The sequence below is a fragment of the Natrix helvetica genome, assembly GCF_964273705.1.
Source record: "Natrix helvetica genome assembly, chromosome: 2".
Classification (NCBI taxonomy): Eukaryota; Metazoa; Chordata; class Lepidosauria; order Squamata; family Natricidae; genus Natrix; species Natrix helvetica.
Genome location: NC_138552.1, coordinates 91341055 through 91363754, shown reverse-complemented (window position 1 = coordinate 91363754; position 22700 = coordinate 91341055). Strand labels below are relative to the sequence as shown.

At 41.5% G+C, this 22700-nt stretch overlaps 1 protein-coding gene across 5 annotated transcripts in view; it reads right to left on the bottom strand.

The window, feature by feature from the left end:
- Positions 1 to 22700, bottom strand: part of ACO1 (aconitase 1) — a 61713-nt gene that overhangs the window by 1516 nt on the left and 37497 nt on the right. For all 5 annotated transcript variants that reach the window (XM_081940580.1, XM_081940583.1, XM_081940582.1 and 2 more), the window contains 12 exons: positions 22341 to 22441; positions 20649 to 20765; positions 17295 to 17454; positions 15137 to 15272; positions 12341 to 12425; positions 11105 to 11261; positions 10215 to 10339; positions 8965 to 9069; positions 8043 to 8185; positions 5189 to 5336; positions 2517 to 2639; positions 818 to 1003 (listed from right to left, as the gene is read on the bottom strand). In XM_081940580.1, coding sequence (XP_081796706.1) covers positions 818 to 1003; positions 2517 to 2639; positions 5189 to 5336; positions 8043 to 8185; positions 8965 to 9069; positions 10215 to 10339; positions 11105 to 11261; positions 12341 to 12425; positions 15137 to 15272; positions 17295 to 17454; positions 20649 to 20765; positions 22341 to 22441 — 1586 coding nt within the window. The remainder of the gene's footprint in view (positions 1 to 817; positions 1004 to 2516; positions 2640 to 5188; positions 5337 to 8042; positions 8186 to 8964; positions 9070 to 10214; positions 10340 to 11104; positions 11262 to 12340; positions 12426 to 15136; positions 15273 to 17294; positions 17455 to 20648; positions 20766 to 22340; positions 22442 to 22700) is intronic.

Here is a 22700-nt window from a genome sequence, read left to right as displayed (position 1 = left end):
ATCGGAGATGTTTGTAGAGCTGCGACATGGGTTTCCCCCTCACCTTTCATTAAGCACTATAGATTGGATGCGTTCGCATTTGCGGAGGCATCATTTGGGCATAGGGTGCTGCAAGGAGTACATGTGCCCTCGGGTACCACGAACCAGTGAGTTCCCGCCCTAGGGACTGCCGCTTTGGTATGTCCCACTCCTGGACCCTCCTGCACCATCATCTGGAGAAGGAACGTTGGTCCTACCTGAACGCTCTTCTCAGCATGGCGCAGGACGGTCCAGGTCCCACCCTAGTTATTGTTTTTGGCTAGGTCTGGGTCCCCGGGGGCTACTAATGCTGCGGGCAGGGCATGTTCTTTCGTTTCTCTAATTGGAGCTGCGCCTCGTCAGAATTGGATATCAGCAGGGGAAGCTAGAGGCGTGGCTTAAATTCTGACTCAGTCTCTTGGGCAAATAAGGATTGAAGAACCCACTCCTGGATTGTCCTACGCCACGCTGAGAACGTTTAGGTAGGACCAACATTCCTTCCCTCAAAAGGGTAATATTACTTTATAAGGGAATGTGACTTAAAACCCCCTAGGGTTATTTCTATACCCAAAGACTACTAATATTTTCAAGCCACCACTCCTTGAAATCCTGCAAGAGCGCCAAATCATAAAATATTTGAGTGGTTCAAAGTTAATTCAAGGGCTTGTTCAGGCACCAAATTTTGTTCGTTAAACCTGACATACAGCCACCCCACATAACAGCACATCCTTCATGCGTGCACACACCAACACACAGAACAATGCCAGATTAAAATAATGCAACCCCTGGAAACGCTTACTTTGATCTGGATATTCATTCCAGGTGTCAGGTCCTCCGGAATAATGATTGTGTAACGTTCCCGCCCTGTCAGTCCTAGACTCTCTGCGTCCTGGCCGGGGAGATACTGCAGAGGGATGACTCCCATGCCCACCAGATTACTGCGGTGAATCCTCTCATAGCTCTCTGCAAGGACTGCTTTGATACCCTGAGGAACACACAAGGGCATTAATAGTCAAATTTTTAAAAAAAGGTTGTAGAAAAGAAGTGGCTAATTATTTTCCGGGCAACTATGCAGACAAAAGGCCTCAGGTCCATTCTTAAGAACCTCTAGGTACGGTTGTGAAAAAGTCAATGGTTGGTGATGTTGTCTAGGTAGATCAGTGGTCTACCTCAAAGAAGTAGCTTCTTCATTTCCTGGTCTTGTGACGTTTGCGAAGCTTGCCACCCAAAAGCTACAAAACTAGACAACTTTTCCATCAAAAGGCCGATTCTATCATAAATAGGAATTCTATGAGTATTTTCAAACATGGGACTTATCCTATAAATGGTTGGATAATAGAGGTTGAAACTAGGATTGTGTAAATCACAATAATGAAACAGAATATTTCTGTCTGGAACTTTAATCTAGAATTTATGGAAGTTAAATTCATTCAAAATAAAATATAATGTCATTGGGCTCTGAACATATAAAGTTGGGAGAAACAAATGCATTCATATCCTTGAATGTCCTGTTGCTAAACCCCAGTGTTTAAGTTTGGCATTATGGCCTCTTCAGACATGATGTCTAACTAGGATTAAATATGGACTAAATTTCATTACAAATGGTACATCCATTCAGAATTTAAAATACTGATGATAAGGGATAGCTGGCTTGGTGACAGCATCTATGCAAGGGATTTAAAATTGTAATTGAACTACTGAACTACAAGGTTGGTAAAAATGCAAATCCACTTTGTTGGTCAGAAGTCATTTGGAGAGTGAGGACCAATTCTGGCCACTACTTTTTCAGAAGAATTCAATCAAAGAGTAAGAGGGGCAAAGAAATGCAATGAGAATGATTAGGGATGTTGATCAGTTTTGAGAAAAAATAATGAGGGGGAGGATAGAACAGCACTTTTTAAACTCTTTAAAGTTGTGACACGAAGGTCAAGATCTGTTCTCCACGCCCCCATAGAATACAGGTAGTCCTCCATTTATGACAACAATTGAGCCCCAAATTTTTGTTGCTCAGCGAGATAATTTCGTTAAGTGAATTTTGCCCCATTTTATAACCTTTCTTGCCACAGTTGGTAAGTGAATCACTGAGGTTTTTAAGTTAGTAGCAACACTGTTAAGTGAATCTGGCTTCCCCACTGACTTTGCTTGTCAGGTTACAAAAGGTGATCCACTTGATCCTAGGAGACTGACTGTGACCATTATATTTATGAATGTAAAATATGAGTCAGTGGCCAAGCATCTGTGTGAAAAATGATCATAAGTCAGGTTTTCCAGTGCCATTGTAATTTCGGTCACTAAATGAACCATTGTAAGTCGAGACTACCACGTAAAATAATGTTAATTTATAAGGATTTATCTGAAAAAAATCCCTAGGAGAGAGAGGTGTTTGACACAGAGAATGAATAGATAACAAAAAATGGAGAGCAAGAGGTGGACTCCATTGGTTCATCCAAACCTATGATGCTATGAAGCCCACTCTTACTATAGAATAGCCTACTTACCAGCAGGAAAGGCCCCTTGGCAGCCCAGTCCCGGGAACTTCCTGAGCCATATTCCTTACCAGCCAATATGATAAGTGGGTGGCTGGCTTGTAGGTATCTCTCAGAAGCATCAAATACATCCAGCTAGAGGCACAGAATGCAATTGAAGCTCAATTAGTGAAGCAACGTCTCCAGTTAGAGATTTCTACCTTCTATGCCTGTTGTAGATTAACTCATTAACTATTGTAGTGTAACACGTTTTACACTGAGACGTGACTATAAAAACAGCAACAATGAACTATGAAAGCACAATTGGCCCTTCCCTGTAACTCATTCATTTGCCAAATGAAATTAATGATCCCTGCATCTCTACAATGAATGCTGTAGAGATAAAAGTGGCTTTCCCCCCCTTTCTGTCTTACACATTATTTACAAAAGGTCCTTTGGTGCTCTCTGAGCTTGGTTGTTTTCTTACAGATATTTCATTACCCAATTTATATTCTAGTGGTTTGCCCTGCCAGTGTTGGTGGGGCTGGTCTTGGGAGTTCTTTATTGGGCTGGTAACTGTTACCTTATTTGGCAGTTTTTGATTGAGTATTGTTTACTTCTTGTTTGTTTCTCTGATGTTAATCTTGGAGTTAATCCATGTTCTTCTAGGTGTGTTCTGACCTAGGCTTCCCCAAGCAACGAAGCAGACTCCTTGGCCCTTTTTATTAAGTTACTGTGAATTCCTCTCATTCACATCCAGCAAAGTCTTTCAAGGGTGAATTTACAGTCACAGACCTTATCTGGATTGGAGAGCTGCCAGGCCGATATCTTCAAAACTTGGCAAGGAGTCTCAGAGAGTCATGAACCAATTAAGTGAACTAATTGTCTCCTGCTAACTTCGCTCCCCTTTCGCTCCTCTTTTATTTCCTCTGGGAGGGACCATTCATCGTCCACCTGTGGCCTTACTCCCAAGTCGACCCTTGTTCCTTAGCTGTTCCCTTCGTTTGGCAACTCTATACATGCGCACACTGGGAACAAGCTCCAACTGTTCCTCTGCCTCACTGATGTTTGATTCCAAAGGCAGCTGATAAATGTCAGACAGTCCTGGCCCCATCTCTGCCTCCGATACAGAGCATTCATCAGAGCCTTCCTGAGACTACAGGACTGGCCCATGTTCCTCCCCAACCTCCTCATTCTCTGAATCGGCTGCCAGCTCCGTTGGCCACTGGCGGGCCCCAACAAGGTGTTGATTGCTGGTGTTTGGCAGTCCCAATCAAGCAACTGCCAAACAAGCTAACAGTAAACAGGCCAACCAAAGATCCTCTACGACCATCTGCACCAACACTGACAGGGCAAACCATCAGAATATAAACAGAGAGCAAACCCCACTCCTTACTAGTATTGATGATGTTACTTAGTTTGGGTAATGAAACGTCTGAAAGAAAACAACCAAGCTCAGAAAGCACCGGGGAGTCCTTCATGAGTAATGTATAAGACAGAAAGGAAAAAATGCCACTTTTCCCCAACCCCCATAGCAATTGTAGAGATACAGGGACCATTCGTTTAATTTGGCGAATGAGTTACAGGGAAGAAGCAGCTGTGCTTTCATAGTTCATTATTTTTTATAGTCCTATCTTGGTGTGAAATGCATGGGGATATATATTTATTTGTATGTATGTGTATACATACATACATACATACATACATACATACATACATACATACATACGTACGTATTTGTGTTACAACCCCTGGTATGCTCAAATATGGCTATCTGATGAGAGCTAAATAGCTTGAAATAGATCTATACTAGTCTCCCTTTATTTATTTATCAGCACAAATACAACACACACACACACACACACACCATACCGAGATGGCAAGCAAAAGCCATGTCTTGGGAAATCACCCAATGTGTTATTTTCATAACAGGAAAAGATCCAAAATCATTTTGAACTACAGGATATAATTTAGAATAACAGAGTTGGAAGGGATCCTGAAGGTCTTCTAGTCTAGTTCCTGCATAGGCAGGAAACCCTACACCACTTCAGACAAATGGATATCCAACATCTTAAAAACTTCCAGTGTTGGAGCATTCATAACTTCTGGAGGCAAGTTGTTCCATTGATTAATTGTTCTAACTGTCAGGAAATTCCTCTTTAGTTCTAAGTTGTTTCTCTCCTTGATTAGTTTCCACCCATTGCTTCTTGTCCTACCCTCAGGTGCTTTGCAGAATAGCTTGACTCCCTCTTCTTTGTGGCAGCCTCTGAGATATCAGGAAACTGTTATCATGTCACCCCTAGTCCTTCTTTTCACTAGACTAGCCATGCCCAGTTCCTGCAACTGTTCTTCATATCTTTTAGCCTCCAGTCCCCTAATATAGGTCCAGAGTTGACAGATGGGTCATGGAAATCCATAAATGGAAAACATATACTGAATTTTCACCAGTGTCTGGGTTATGCACTATTACTGAAAATGTAGTAACTACACACAGAATATTTCTTCAAAGGGAAACTCCTGGTTTCTATACCTACCTACAAGAGTCTCTAAAGCCCCAGATTACGGTGCTATATGAGCACACTGCAGCCTATTAAGCACATAGGCTGAAACTTCTGCCTGAAAGGAGACAATCCTGCAGCAGCAAGAAAGCCAAAACTACATGGTGAAGGGGGTGAAACCCTAATGGTGGGAGGGAAAATACTTACAATTTCATCAGATGGGAAGTGGATGGTTTGCGGGGCCTGCTTCTTAAAGAATTTGTTCAGTAGACGTATGTTTGCAAATGTTCCTCTTGCCATGACAGCATCATTGCCCCGGCGTGAGCCATACGAGTTGAAATCTCGAGGAGTGAGACTATCAAGAGGCAAAAGAGGCAAGTCTTAATATTCAAAAGCTCTAAAGTGTTCAATAAATAAGCAGAGAGATTCAATCCCCTGGCCCGAAGCTTCTTTCAATGAAGGAAGCCTACAGTAGTACACAATAGCCACTCAAACAACCTTGATTGGACAATATTACTTTAAAGATTTCATTGGCAGAATACCTATGCTAAGAGAAAGTGTGTGTGTGTGTGTGTGTGTGTGTGTGTGTGTGTGTGAGTAAAACAAACATCTTTCAAGTCTTTTCTAACTTGGACCCTTCAGATTTGTTGAGATGCAACTTGAAAAATATCTACCATGCTGGCTGACAGTTCTAGGAGACCCAAACCCAAATCAAGTCTTTAGGATGCCATGTTTGAGGGCTTCCTCTAAAAAGGTAATCAAGGAAGAATAGACTTGTGGAACATCTTCAAAACATTTTCAAAACATTTGAAACATTTTTAAATGATCCCTTGTAATAATAAGTGAGAAAAACTTTGAAAAACTGGCAAAAAATGCTTCCGAGGAAACAATCAGATAGAAATAGAAATAGCACTTATATACCCCTTCACAATGTTTTACAGCCCTCTCTAAGAGGTTTACATAGTCAGCATAAGGTAAAAGTAAAGGTTCCCTTCGCACATATGTGCTAACCGTTTCCTACTCTAGGGAGCAGTGCTCATCTCTGTTTCAAAGCCGAAGAGCCAGTGCTGTCCGAAGACGTCTCTGTGGTCATGTGAGCGGCATGACTAAAGGCTGAAGGTGCACAGAATGCTGTTTATCTTCCCACCAAAGGTGGTTTCTATTTTTCTACTTGCATTTTTTTACATGCCTTTGAACTGCTAGGTTGGCAGAAGTTAGGACAAGTAATGGGAGCTCACTCCATTACATGGTGCTAGGGATTCAAACTGCTGATCTGTCAACCTTTCTGACGAACAAGCTCAGCATCTTAGCCACTGACCACCACGTCCCTTAATCAGCATATTGCCCCCCCCTTCAACAATCTGGGTTTTTACCGACCTCAAAAGGACAGAAGACTGAGTCCACCTTGAGCCGTTGAGAATTGAATTGCCAAACTGCAGTCAGCAAAAGTAGCCTGCAGTACTGCATTCTATCCACTGCGCCACAATGGCTCTTTATAAGATAAGAGAGGATACAGCCTGAAGCTGCATAACAGCTAGAGGAAGAGGCCCAGAAGAGACCGTCCCTTGTTTTTTATACTGTAAATGAAATGGTGGCAGATATATAGCCTTACAATGAAGAAGGAGCAGATTATCTGGTCTGTTTCTCATCTGTATATCCAGGAAGAGTAATACCCCTAACACAAACAAAAATAATTCAAGGGGCTAAATATGCCGGAAAGATGTTTCAATGCACGATAGAAAGAAATCCCACACTCAGCATTTGATGCACACAATACAATTTGGAGGATTTAAAGACTGAGTACTTTTAATACAAAGCATGCTAGATGGGGAATTCTGGGAGTTGAAGTCCACAGAGAAGCTGAGGTTGAGAAACACTGTTCTAGGACAGGGGCAGTGGTGGGATTCAGCTGGTTCTCTCCGGATCATGTGAACGGGTAGCAATGACTCCTCTGCCCACACGCCTGGATGTAATGCGCAAGCACTGTGCATGCGCAGAATGCTGTGTGCATGCGCAGAGGTGGCTCGTGCACTCACATTTGCAAACTGGTAGAGAAGGCAAGTGAATCCCACCTCTGGACACGGGTGACTAGATAACATGTTTATAACTATGAATGTGCCTCCAAAATGATTCAGAAAATATGCTTTGCTTTTGTGCACGGACAGCATTTCTCTTTCATTAAAGAAACGACCATATTTTTTGGCGTATAAGACGCACCTTAGTTTTGGGGGAGGAAAATAATAATAAGAAAAATTCTGTCTCCGTCTACCAGCATCCATGGTATTCAGCTGACAAATGGTAACAAAGTCAGCCAATGAATAGGCATAACAACTAAGTCAGCCAATGAGGGCTATTTGGACTCTGAAATTTCCTGTGTGAGCAACAAGGAGACAGGAAGGAGTCTAGCTTAGCCGAGAACTGAAAGTGAAACTGCTTGTGTTTTGCTTGTATTTACTGCAACCTTGGGAAACCTGCTTTTGGTAATGTATTGTATATTATTATTATTTTGAATCCTGCTGAATCAGTTACTGTGCTTTCTGAATGTGATTGCTGCTGCAAATTCTGACCAGCCAGGTCAGCTTTAGCACTTTCTGCAGCCTGATTCAGCACAGTTGATTGGTGGGGGAATTGGACTGCCAGAATACCCCCAATCAGCTGTTCCAGGTTGCAGGGATTGCCACAGACCATCGCTGCCTCCATGCCTCGCATTTTTAGCTACCAGTGGCAGTGGGCGGGGCTACATTCGATGTATAAGACACACTCAAATTTTCACAATCTTTTTTGGGGGGTGGGGGAAAGGAAAAATACGGTAACTTTCTTCTTGGAGTCTAGAAAAAAAAAGAGACACCAGGAATCTCATCACAAGAATTAGTGCAATGGGGAGAGCAGTTACAAAGTATTTCTTTTCAGCACTGGCAGTAGTTACACAGACCCAGTAATTGGGTTCTAGATATTGCTGTTGAAATCTACAACCGAGCAACTAAATGATGGCGAAGAGAAGTAGGTAGAATTTCTCTCTCCGGAAGGAAATCCTCTCCCTCAGTGTGTTGACTGGACTCACCCTCTGCCAGTCAAGTAACGGGCAGCCGGACTGTTTCTTGCAATATTCCCTGCAGGAGATATATGGTCAGTTGTCACAGAATCACCGAGATTCAGCAGGACATAAGCATCCAGTATGGATTTAGGGGGCTGAAGCTCCAGGGTCTGGGGGTGAAAAAGGATCACAAAAAAAGGGTCAAGTTTGTTTGTCATATGAATGAGGACTGGTTTATGAGAACAGAAATATACCAAGCTTTTATTCCTACAAAGTATCTAAGAACTGGACATTCTTAATCATATTGGAAAAATCTAAATGGACATAACCTTTCTTTTTTCTCACTGTGCTGTTTTGCCTAAAATTTGAACCTCGAATTCGAGGAAGAACAGTGTTTTAAAATAATTACTAAACTTGCTACGTATTCCCAAAAGTAAATAGGAAGCAATTCATGTAGATAATTCCCTAACCAGAGATACGAATATGGAGGGGGAGATAGTTAGAGGTTCACATCCCCCACCTTCTATTTGTATATCCACATTTCCACCTGCATCCAAATAATCTAGAGATTATAAACTGAATGTGTTATTCAATCAGAGCACTGACCTAATTAGAAGATAATCTAGTAACTTGAAATACTTTCACAAATGTAAAAACTTTATTTCCTTCTAATGAATACTCATTTTAATTTTCCTTCCTTCCTTCCTTCCTTCCTTCCTTCCTTCCTTCCTTCCTTCCTTCCTTCCTTCCTTCCTTCCTTCCTTTTCTCCCTCCCTCCCTCCAGATACTTCTTATACTTCATACTTGGTTAGTAGACAGGGTACTTTTGTTTATACTTTACAAAACGTTTAGAGAAACTTTTTAAAAAACCTAAATCATTTAAACAAACCACAACACACAAAGCATGTTTGTCGGCAAATTCATCAAAAGGCCATGAAAAGAGAATTACCAGGTTTTCAAAAAATGGAGGAGATTTAATATATGTGGATTTTGGATTCCAAGCATATAGTTTGTCTGATGAGACATCTAAGTCATTCCAAGATTTGTTTACTGTCTGGAAAATTTAAAAAAACAATTAGGATACAAACATAGCAAACATAAATTTTCTAAATCCCTTTATCTCCAGCCTATGGAAATAAAGTAAGGTCAGAAAAAAGTTATTTTTGATTCAGAAACACATGAAAACAAATGCAGGTTTATGCTTATTGTTCAATTTCTGAACTAAAGGCTCCATTCTTTTACACATTCATCAGGCCATGCCTGTTTTCAGTCTCAGTCTGACCTGGTTACGTTTGAGACCAGGAGAATCAAGTACTGCCTATTTAGAATGTTCCTTCTCTGAAAAGACCCTGTTCTGACTCAGTCTTAGCAGAAACAAGAAACAGAATTCTTGTCCCAAAAACCCCCTCTTTATTTATGTCCTGTGAATTAATGGCATTCACTCATCGAAAAGTCCAGGCAATAATCCTTCAAAGAGTTAGCTGCAGTAACAGACCTTATCAGTTCCTTGAGATAATTGCCAGGCTGGGAACTTCCAGCCACAAAGCTGTAAATTGAGTTTTGGCAAGCAGTCTTTGTGGCATGAAACACAATGAGCAAAAACTTCAGAAATCTGAACTGTTGTCTCCTACAACAACCACTCCCCTTTCCTTCTATTTATTCTCCAACCAGGGAGAGCCATTCAGCCTCCACGTGTGCCTTGCTTCCAGAGTCGACTACTTGTCCTTAGTTGCTCTCCTCTCCTAACAACTCTGTGCATACACGCATCTGGAACAGGCCCCAGCGGTTTTTCCTAGCCACTTATCTCAGATTCCGAAGGCAGCTGCCTCTCGGGTGGCTGGGAAATGTCAGGCGGCCCTGGCTCTATCTCTGGTTCCGATGCAGAGCATCCATCAGAGCCTTCCCCAGACTCCAGAACTGGCCCGTGTTCCTCCCCAACCTCCTCATTGTTCAAGTCTGGCCAAAACAGGTTCCCCAAAAATTTCATTGCTTCCAACAAGGTTTAAAAAGTGCACCAAAGTTTGGTCAATCCCATATTGGCCCTTTCCTCATCTTTCTGGTGGTTTTTTTTATTAGAATATCATTCTCTTACCCAGCTCATAAGGGAACTCTCTCTTGTTTTGGAGGAACCTTTATGAGGTTAGTAGCAAATGTAACATCAGAGCAAATGCAGAAAGCACAATTCAGCACTAAATTTACCTCTATTTTCTGGTAGACCTCTTTAAACATTCCTGGAATTACATATTGACGTTCAATGGCTTGGATCTCATCTCTCAGAGGCCAAATATCCTTCAGAAAGATCTTTTTGCCTTCTGCATTGACACCTGCAATTAATGGAACGCTGGTTTTCAGCAGGCATCCTTTAGACTACTAGCTTTAGAGGTGGTACTCAGCTAGTTCTGGAGAACCAGTAGCGGAAAGATTGAGTAGTTTGGAGAACTGGTAAATGTCACCTTTGACTGGCTCTGCCCCCATCTATTCTCTGCCTCCTGAGTCCCAGGTGATTGGGAGGAAATGTGGATTTTACAGTATCCTTCCCATGCCATGCCCACCAAGCCATGCCCACCAAGCCACACCCACAGAACTGGTAGTAAAAATTTTTGAATCCCACCACTGACTAGCTTGTCTTCCATGGAGGCAATGAGCTGAACTGGATCTCATTTTCTATAACCAAGTTGATCCCTTCTCCATGAACATATATATAGCTCGAAATAGATCTATACTAGTCTCCCTTTATTTATTTATCAGTACAAATACAACACAGCCCAGGTTCAAATCCCAGTAAGGGTATGGCTAGCTGATGAGAGCTAATTAGCTCGAAATAGATCTATACTAGTCTCCCTTTATTTATTTATCAGTACAAATACAACACACACGTATGTATGTATGTATGTATGTATGTATGTATGTATGTATGTATAATGTTTAAGGAATACAGAGAAATATGGAGAATAGAGTTTTATGATCCCAATCCCTTTACACACTCCATCTGTACACACAGAGACCAGGAGATTTGGCATGGTTTCTAACTTATTTAAAGTCACCCCCTTCTACAAATATTCAAATAGCTTGCAAATTATATGCCTTACCTAGAGGATCCTTTTCAAAGTCAATCCTTACGGTCCCTGCAATAGCATAAGCGATTACCAGTGGAGGGGAGGCCAGAAAATTAGCACGTGTGTTTGGATGGACCCGGCCTTCAAAGTTCCTGTTTCCAGACAGCACCCCTACAGCTACCAAGTCTCCCTGCAAAAATACAGTCCGTATTGGGGGAAAAATAGTTTCTATCTGTTCACATCATCAAGATTTAATGTCCATTAAAGGAAACATGAAATCTCACTCCTCATTAAAGATTATGCTAAACAGCCTCTTATTAATATTGAATAAAAACTGGAAGTTGGCTATCCATTTCCAAGTAAAGTTCAAAGTTACTTTTGCTGTACTGTAAGAGCAAGGAATTCTTTTACAGCAAGATTTTTCAAACTTGGCAACTTTAAAATGTGTCCTCTTCAATTCCCAGGATTCTCAGATAGCTTAGGAGTTGAAGTCTACATATCGTAAAGTTGTCAAGTTGGGAGAGCACTGTTTTTAAAGCAGGGGTGGGGAACATGGCCCTTCTATGACGTGAACTTCAACTCCCAGAATTCCTGAGCCAACCATACAGGCCTTAGGAATTCCGGGAGTTGAAGTCCACAAATCATAAAGGGGCCATGGTTCCCCACCTCTGTTTTAAAGAGACGCAATTCTATCATGTCAATAGCTCTTAAACTGTGCAGTGCAAGGGCATGATAACTATCATTAAATATTACACTGACAATGTTAGATCAATGTAAAATAAATAAGCATTTTCCTTCTACAAATAGTCTTTGACTTGCAACCCCAATTGGCCCAGAATTTTGGTCTCTAAGCAATGTGGTCATTAAACAGATCATCATCAGACCTGATTTTACTGCCATTTTTATGAGGGTTAAGTGAATCTGCTTGTTGAAAGCCAGTTGGAAAGGTTGCAAATTGTGATTATATGACCACAAGATGCTGCAACCATCATAAAGAAAGTTGGTTGCCAAGTCACCACGTGACTGTGGTAGCGGTGTGAAAGTTACAACTTCAAGGATCAGTCCACTGGCCATTGTAATTATGAACCATTATTAAATGAACAGTGGTAAGTCAACAGCTACCTGTAAGAACAATAAGCCTTCGCTCCTGCATATCTAAAGTGTTCATACATACTTCCACTGTCTATCCACAAATTCAGCCACTGCCAATCCCATTTTTTGCTTGGTTCTGATCATTTGTATGGAAAATTGCGACAACACGGGCAATACCTGAGTAATGGCTTCGACTACAGATTCCGGCAAAGGCCCACTATTACCAATGCATGTCATGCACCCATAGCCAACCACATCAAACCTGTGGAGAGGATGAAAGTCAATATATTACCAATGGACATCTAGTAGAAAAGGAAAGACCACACAATTGCATTTCTCCTGTTTGCCAGATCATGTAACAAATTCAGAAAAATAACGATGGTGCTGGTGATGACGATGGTACATTCTCCTAACTGGGCAAGGAAGCTTTGCATAATCTGATCCCTATGAAGGGGACAGCAGGAGGCTGGATAACTGTTTAGATATATTGTTCCACATGTTTCAAATAATGAAATCGTAACCATAACCTCCTCTCACAATCACTCTCTGCTTATGGCCTTTGTAAAAACTGGTTGTAGACCAGCTGCTCAGACCGAGGATGGGGGAAAAAAAGTTGACTGAGCATAAAAGGAATTTTTCCAGCTTAACCTTTTTTCTTACACATCACTTTATGAGCCGGGGGGGGCGGGGGGGATAAGTATTCAGATTGTTGTTTAATAAAGATTAATTTTATAATCTCCACACATCATGAGACACTTTATCCTCTTATGTACAATTTCAGTTGAGCTGAGCTTTGCCATGCACGAATCTCAATATGGCATATAGTAAACATGGCACTCTTTGATACAAATTGAGTTGGAAAGTAAGTGAATCTCCCTAACTTGAATCACCGCCAAGGGCTTAATTTTTTTTCCTTTCCTTTTCTTAAGGAATTAAAGTGGTGTGAAATGTCTTCCACTTCCCAGGTAATCTGTAATCCAGTGATTGATGCTGGCATATGCAACATTCCCATACTAGCTGTGTGCAGCTGCCTTCTTAACCTTCAGGGTCAATTTCCACAAAGCATAGGCTGAATATGTTCTGTACTTGGTTTGTATCCCCCCTCTTCAGCTGAACATGTGAATTGGTTTATAGAGAGGAGGGTGCCTAGATCTGGCCTCTGAGGCCACCCTAGAAATAGCAAATAGTGCCTCTGTCAGCAAAAATGGAGCTCAGGAGGGACCACACGGCCCTCCCAGGCTCTTTTTTTGGGCCACGATGGCCTCCTGCAGCCCTCTACAGAGAAAATGGAGCTCCGTTTTCACTGGCAGAGGGGCTACAGGCTGTTGCAGCTGAAAATGGGGCCTTGGGGGGGGGGCATGTGCAGCACACCCGAGCTTCGTTTTCGCTGGCTGAGGGCTGCAGGAGGGCATCATGGCCAAAAACAGAGCTCAGGAACCTGCTTTCGCTGGCAGAGCACTCGAGCCATCACAGGCTCCCCCAACACACATGATGTCAAGCTGGCCACCGCCACCCTGGCCTCTGAGGTCAAACACAACCCTGATGCGGCCCTCAATGAAATCGAGTTTGACACCCCTGATATAGAGCCATGCAACCAGTGATTTTTAAAGCCCTGCAGCTCATCTGATTCTATCATAAAATGGCATTTTGGAGCACACAAAATCAAGATCACTCATAAAGTACTTGTCTGCAACTTCTTAAAGTTCTCAGCGTGAACTGAGAAGACATGACTAGTTGTGGATTGTATGTATGTATGTAACTATATATAATTGCAACTTCAGATGCTCTGGAAATCCAAAACAGAATAACAAGAGTTGGAAGGGACCTTGGAGGTCTTCTAGTCCAACCTCTGCACAAACAGCGATGCTACACCATTCTATACAAATGGCTGTCCAATCTCTTCTTTAAAAACCCCGTGATGGAGCACCATAATTTCTGAAGTCAAGCTATCCCACTGGTTAATTGTTCTCTGTCAATAATTTTTTCTTTAATTCTAGGTTGGTTCTCTCCTTGATTAGTGCCCATCCATTGCTTCTTCTCCTGCCTTCAGGTAGTTTGGAGAATAAGTTGACCCCCCTCTCCTTTGTGGCAGCCCCTTAAATATTGGAACACTGCTATTATGTCACCCCTAGTCAGAGGTGGGATTTAGCCAGTTTGCACTATTTTGGGAGAACCGGTTGTTACCTTTCTGGGCAGTTTGGTGAACTGGCTGTTGGAAGAAATTATTAGGGCAGAGAACCGGTTGTTAAATTCCCACCACTGCCCCTAGTCCTTCTTTTCATTAGACTAAGGTAAAGGCAAAGGTAAAGGTTCCCCTTGCACATATGTGCTTCGTTCCCAACTCTAGGGGGCGGTGCTCATTTCCATTTCAAAGCCGAAGAGCCAATAGAGTCCGAAGACGTCTCTGTGGTCATGTGACCAGCATGACTAAACAACGAAGCCGCACAGAACGCTGTTACTTCCCACCAAAGGTGGTTCCTATTTTTCTACTTGCATTTTTACATGCTGTCAAACTGCTAGGTTGGCAGAAAGTGGGACAAGTAACGGGAGCTCACTCCGTTACGCAGCGCTAGGGATTTGAACCGCTGAACTGCCAACCTTTCTGATCAACAAGCTCAGTGTCTTAGTCACTGAGCCACTGCGTCCCACTTCATTAGACTAGACATACCCAATTCCTGCAACTGTTCTATATATGTTTTAACCTCCATCCCCCTAGTCATCTTGTTGATCTTCTCTGCACTCTTTCCAGAGTCTCAACATCTTTTTTATATTATAGTGACCAAAATGTAACAATTTAACAGCACATAGAGTTGCAATTGCTATATTTTCATTAGGTTCTTTAAGATAATATTTTCCTTAGTTTTTGGTTACAGCTACTTGATTAAACATATGTTTCTTTGTTTTTGCAATCAGGAATCTACTTTTGAGATTAAAAGTATAAATGGGGAAAAAACGAAAGAAGGAATGTCTTACCCTAGTTGAGCAAGATAAGGCATCACTCCACTCTCTCTTAAATAGTATGTGACTACTCCACTTCCTGGAGACAAGCTAGTTTTAATGTATGGTTTCACTGTCAACCCGGCTTCTACAGCTTTCTTTGCAAGTAAACCTGCATAAAGAGTCATATATATATAGGTATATGAGTTTGTGAACTCATATGTGAACTTGAGAGTCATATATATATAGGTATATGAGTTTGTGAACTTCAGCCTAGTTTAGATTTTTTATACAAATATATTCTAAACATTTACATAGCTGGCACACTGCTACTCCATTCAATTCAAACCTTTATTGTCAATGCACAACATGTGTATAATGAGATTGGCTGAGCCTCCCTTAGTGCACTCCCCCCCAACCCAAATACATCTCAAAAACTCACAGTGAAAGAAGGAAAATCCCTAACCCAATAAATCATATTAACAGACACACAATTCTCTATACATATATGTGCATAACCTTACATTATGTTATTTTGCACCAATGTGAACATGTTGCACATTGGGCCGGCCCTGCGCCCAGTCTATCATACTACATGGTTATGTTATGTTGCATTCAGGAGTCTGACAACCCAGGGATAAAAGCTGTTTTTCAGCCTGTTCGTACGACTGCCTATGCTTCTATATCTTCTACCCCCGTGATGGCGAACCTATGGCACGAGGAGTTGCCCTGTCAGCTCCAACTTCGGCCTTCTTTTAGGGCTGTTTTTCACCCTCCGGAGTGTTTTTTAGGGCTAATATAATGCACAAACTGGAATTTCGAGAACGGATTTCCGGTTTGTGTGTTGGGCTGTTTTTCGCCCTCCAGAGGCTTTGGGAAGCCTCCTGAAGCCTCCGGGGGTGTGGGGAGGCTGTTTTCGCCCTCCCTAGGCTCCTAGAAAGCCTCTGGAGCCTGTGGAGGTCGAAAAACGGGTTGATCGTGGACCAAAAGAGGGGTGTCACACACGCATGTGCGTGGGGGGTTGCATGCATATCATTATTGGTGTAGGCACACCGGTGTACGACCCCCCTGCGCTCCCTCCATTTTTGGCCCGCGATGGGAAAAAGGTTAGCCATCATTGTCCTAACCAATGGCTCAAAAAAAGAAAAGAAAACCTGATACCGTCTCTCCTGCCTTGGAAATAGAGAGAAATCCAAAATGTGAAACCACTGTTTCCCATAGTAATGGAAGTCTTGTTCTTGCTGCTTTCTTGCAAACACTTAGAAGCCCAGCAAGCTCCATGATCCTCATGATAATAATTTAATGGAATAACACTGCAACAATGTGCTCTCTATGATTTATGGCCCAAGCCACTGAAAAACAAGACTGACGTATATCTCAGACTCTGTGTTACAGTCAGGAATGCAGTGTTTTTGCACATCCCAAGAAATCTTGGAGAAATGTAATTATTCAGTTTCATGGAATCTGTACTGCCTTCAGATATAATAAAATGAAAAATCAGGAAGAAGTAAAAGGGGCAAGGAACAGCCTCTTCTCCATCACTTTTCAGCTGATTTTAATAGCCATTCCCTCTTGCCGGAGAATTCTGGAATTCCTTCTGGAAGGAAATCTAAGACTCTTTAAAACAGTTTGCTGTCAATTAAATTAAATAATTAATTTAAATTAAATAATTAATTTAAATTAAATTAATTTAAATTAAATTAATTTAATTTAAATTATTAAATTAAATTATTAAATTAAATTTTCGTGATTAAATGTGCAGTACAGGTAGTCCTCGACTTACAACCATTTGTTTAATGACTGAAGTTACAAAACCACTGAAAAAGTGATCAGTTTTCTCAGAATCATTGTAGCATCCCCACGGTCACGTGATCAAAATTTGGGTGCTTGGCAACCGGCATGTATTTATGATAGTTGCAGTGTCCCAGGGTCATGTGATCATCATTTGTAAACTTCCCAGCTGGCTTCCAACAAGCAGTCAATGGGGAAGCCAGATTAGTTTAACATCTCCATGGTTCATTTAACAACTGCCATGATTCACTTAAAAATGTGGCAAAAAGGTCGTAAAATGGGGCAAAACTCACTTAACAACTGCCTCGCTTAACCACAGAAATTTCGGGCTCAATTGTGGTCGTAAGTCGAGTACTACCTACCTCTATCTTTGGTTTAGCGAGTGGTCTAAATGACAACTTACCAGCTCCAAGCATCACAGAAGGATTGCTAGTGTTGGTACAGCTAGTAATGGCAGCAATCACAACTGATCCGTGTGTTAGTTCAAACTCTTTGTCATTGTAGACAAACTGGACATGGTGGTTGTGATATTCGGGGGCAATCTGAAAACCTTTAAATCCTTGCTGCAAACAGAAATAAACAAAAACATACATATTTTTATATATTGGGAATTTTGGGGAGTTGAAGTTCCCATATCTTAAAGTTGCCAAGACAGAGAAACATTGATCTGGTTTGAAACTGAAAAGCTGCCACAAAATATTGTAGCACAGGAGAGGAGGAGCCAACGTCGCAATGGTACAGACGTGCGATCTCAATGCTCCGAGACCACCGCCGATACTTTTCCCGCTGGTGGTCCAATTGGACCTAAACCGTCCCAAAGAGACAGTGAACAGGAAGACTACGTCTTGCTGATCTCAGGGACCCTGCAAAGTCTCTCACTGACCCAAGAGAAGGTTTTCAAGCTGGCGACAAAAGGCAGTCTAGGCTGATAAAGTTGGGACGGTTCCGGAACGGAAGGAAACGGAAAGAGAAAGTGTGTCCATCTGGTGAGGAATCCTTTGTTTTGAAAAAGACTGCCCAAAAACCCCCATCTTTTTAAATGCTATATTAAATCCTTAAGCAGAAGTAGTGAGCAGCGCAATTGACCTGCATTGGATTGTTTTGGTTAGTATGCTTTTCTTCCCCTTTTGTAATTACACTTTGTGGATTGAAGTGCTCGCAACTTTTTTCTCTCTCCTCTTCTTAAAGTGAACGGACCGGTTTTTCTTCTTCGACTTTTTCTTGCTTTATTTTTTAACTTAAGGATTAAAATCTCCTTCTCTACTCTAATAAAAAAATTCTATTATTTGCTATTAAACTCCATTTAAGAACTTTGTTTCCCTTAAGCCTGAGACAACATCAGAGAGTGAAAGGAAGCAAACCGCCGCTCAGAGGCTAGAGGCTAGAGTTTCTGAAACTGTGCATTCGTTCCTGTTTCTCCTTTGATTTCACTGTCTTTGTAATTTTTTGTAATTTTCATTTTTTGTGAAAAACAGGGCATGCAGAGAGTTTGAGAGGCCTGCAAAGTGCTCCTGAGGGCTGGGGGGGGGGGTTGAGCAAAAAACAGCCTGTTTTTCACTCATTTTTGTCCTCCCCAGCCCCCAGGAGCATTTTGCAGGCCTCCCAAACCCTCTGCATGTCTATTTTTGTGAAGGGCACAGGGTCTCAGGAGACCCAAAATGCTGTATTCAGTGTATAAGATGCATCCATATTTTCACCCTCTTTTTTGGGGGGAAAAGGTGCGTTTTATACTCTGAAAAATACGGTAAGTGGAATTTTCAATCTTCCAGCTGACTTTTGACCCCATCCTTCATTAGCCTCAGCCATGGTCAATAATCTAGGACAGGAGTGTCAAACTCAATTTCATTGAGATCCACATCAGGGTTATGTTTGCCCTGGGGCTTGCGGGGTGGGATGGGCATAGCCAGGGTGGGTATGGCCAGCTCGACATCACTAGTGATCCAATGCCACTTTTACTAGTAGTTTGTTTTGCTAGCACTCTGCCAGTGAAAACAGAGCTCATGAGGGCTGCGCTTGGCCTCCCAGGCTCCATTTTCAGCTGCAACGGCCTCCTGCAGCCCTCTGTCAGCAAAATTGGAGCCCAGGAGGATTGCACGTGGCCCTCACAAACTCCGTTTTCACTGGCTGAGGCACCGCAGGTTGCTGTTTCCAAGGCAGCCTCGAAGGTCAGATCTAAGCACCGCGTAGGCCAGATCTGGCCTGTGGGCCTTGAGTTTGATACCCCTGATCTAGGATAACAAAAGTTGTAGTCTCATCTGGAGGATCCATTATTCTGTGCTGCATTCTGGGAATGGTCATGACAGTCTAAGACTAATGTCGTATCGACTGATTTTAAAATAGCAAAATCTTTGGCTGATTAAGTGCCACATTTATCAGCATTCTTTTAGCTCCAAAATCCATTATTTTGTAGAATAAAATTATTACAATTATCTCTTTGAAATTTAGGCACAAAGTTGGCTGCAGTAGAAAACACATTGTCCTAAAGAATAAAACTTTAGACCTGGATAGCAGGAGAGTAAATGAATTTCTATCAAAGGTAACCACCAAAGAATTTCATCATTAATGAAAATTTAATTGTGAATATATCTATCTATCTATCTATCTATCTATCTATCTATCTATCTATCTATCTATCTATCATCTATCTATCTATCTATCTATCTATCTATCTCTCTATCATCTATCTATCTATCTATCATCTATCTATCTATCTATCTATCTATCATCTATCTATCTATCTATCTATCATCATCTATCTATCTATCTATCTATCTATCTATCTATCTATCTATCTATCTATCTATCTATCTATCTATCATCTATCTATCTATCATCTATCTATCTATCTATCTATCTATCATCTATCTATCTATCTATCATCTATCTATCTATCTATCTATCTATCTATCTATCTATCTATCTATCTATCTATCTATCTATCTATATATAATTATAGATGACCTATAAGGTCTCTTTCAACTCTGTTAATCTATTATTTGTGGAGAATCTATTTGCTGGTGTGTCAGACTTGTCTTATATTCAAGTCTGACACACCAGCAAATAGATTCTCCACAAATAATAGATTAACAGAGTTGAAAGAGACCTTATAGGTCATCTAGTCCAATCTCCTGCCCAAGCAGGAGACCCTACACCATTTCTGACAGACCACAGTCCAGTCTATACTTGAAAGCTTCCAGTGATGAAGCTCCTACAACTTCTGAAGGCAAGCTATTCCATTGGTTGATTGCTTTCACCGTCAGAAATATTCTCCTTATTTTCAGATTGAATCTCTCCTTGTTCAGTTTCCATCCATTATTCCTTGTCTGGCCTTCAGATGCTTTGGAAAATAGCTTGACCCTGCTCCTCTCTATGGCAGGCCCTCAAATATTGGAAAACTGCTATCATGTCTCCCCTGGTCCTTCTCTTCACTAGACTAGGTTACCCAGTTCCTATAACCGTTCTTCATATGTTTTAGCCTCCAGTCCCCTAATCATCCTGGTTGCTCTTCTCTGCACTCTTTCTAGAGTCTCATCTTTTTTATGGTGTGGTGACCAAAACTGGGTGCAGTACTCTAGGTGTGGTCTTACTAAGGCTTTATTAGAGTGATATTAGTACCTCATTTGATCTTGATTGTATCCCTGTTAGCCTCACAAAAGCAAAATATATTCTGTACATTAATTATAAATTAATAAACATATCAGAAGGACGATCACAAACCATACAAAAGGGGTATATTTTAAATAGAAGATAGCATCACCTTTGCTCCCAAGCAGGTATCAAAATCCTTCTTCATGTCAGAGACAGCAACTTTGTCCTGCGGTCTTTTTGGACCACTGCAACATGGCACAACGGTTTGTAGGTCCAACTCTACAATCTAATGAAAAGAAAGGAAGCAGTAAGAAAGAGAAACAGAGATGTGCTAGCTCTCTTGAAATTGTTCCCTTATATATTTATATAAGTAGCCCTCAACTTACAACCACTCACAAAACGACTTACAAAACTATAATGGCACAGAACAGAAGGGATGCTTGGCTCATGTCGCCATGGTCACATGTTCAAAATTTGGGTGATTGGCAGTCTGTCCGCACTTGTGACTTGTGGATCTTTCTTTCCCCCACTCCTTAAGTGCTGAAGCTAAACTCTCCCCCTCTGCCCTGCAATCTTGATCCCCTATAACCATGATGGTAAATCTATGGCACATGTGCCAGAGGTGGCATGCAGAGCCTTTCCTGTGGGCACACGTGCCATTGCCAGCTGTTCTTCTGGTTGCGGTGCGCATGTCTTTCGCGGGCACCACAGCACCGTAAAAAAGCCTGAAAATGCCCCCAAACCAGGCTATTTTTGGGGCTGTTTTGAGGACTTTTGGGGGGCATTTTGGGGGCATTTTCAGGCCATTTTGGGGTTATTTTCAGGCCATTTTTCAGCCCAGAAAATGGCCTGAAAACAGCCCCCCAAAAAAGGCATGCGTGCAACGGCCAGCTGGCCTTCAGGTTTCCGGTGCTCTGGTGCACACACATGCACACATGTTCCGGTTTGAGCACTTGGTGCTGAAAAGGTTCACCATCACTGCCCTATAACCACTTAATTTGCTAAATTTACTGCAAGCCTGGAAAGAGGACAACAAAATCTCAAAGTTGTTTACCTTGAGGACTGACTAGTAGCCTGAAGAAGAGAGAAAAGGTTTGATTTTTTTTTTAAACAGGCACTGCAGAAGCTAAAGGGAGTCAGACAAAAAGCTTGGAAACTTTGGAAAATGTAAGCCAAGTTCTCAGGATTCATACATAGCATAGTCTTGGGGGATGATTTCAAGGCAGGCCTGTAGCAACTTGAACCTAACCTACCAGCTTCACTGTGTGGCTGCCAAGGCTCTTCATAATCTCTTCTGGTTCTGAAATCCCAGCAATGAAGCGTTAATAAAGGGTTTCTAAAGTCCTTCCTTGGTGGGCTTAATTTGATTTGGCAGATCCTCTGTTAGGCCTGTGCTGGCTTGTTTCAAGGCCTACAGCATGATTTTAAAGTAAGGAACTAGACAAGAAACCTCGAAGTTATCCACATTTTGCTTGCACCAAGTCAAAGTGCATAGTAATTAAGGCCAGGCAACAGATTTTGGTAGAAATTCCATCAAAGGGTTCTCTAAAATGTAATTAGATGCCAGAGATAGCCACAAGACTCTGCCTATTGGGCCAACTCTATGACCATCTAGTAATTCTAGTAATTTTAAAAACATTACCTCTTTTTAGACATCTTTAGTTTAATCACTGTACTCATTAGAGGCTTTCTGGCTCTTCTAAATAGTTTTGTGATTGGCTTCTATGTTTTCAGTCATTGGAAGATGCAGGATCATTTCCTGTTTTCAGTCATTGGAAGATGCAGGATCATTTCCTGAGATGTCTAGAAGTCTGGGCCTTGAATGATTCTCAGAAGAAAGTACAAATTTAAGAAAAGGTACCTGAGTAAAATCTGGATCCTGAGAGGAGTTATTGAAATCTCTAAACATTCCTGTAGCCTCAAGGTACTTTCTTATGTAATTAATCTTTTCTTGGTCACGGCCTATAATAGACAAAAATAGCAACTCCGTGAATGTGTAGAGATAGGAAGACCATTTCTTAAGGAAAAGCAAATTTAAGATGCTGTATAGAATTTCAGAAAACCTTTAGTATCACACCAAATATACAATATTGGGTACTACCAGTCAATTTAGTGTACACACTAAGAGCCTAATTGTAAAGTTCTAACCCATCTTTAAAAATGAAGAATGTAACATGTCTGAATCATCATATTGGCACTCCCAATGTATACTTACACAGCT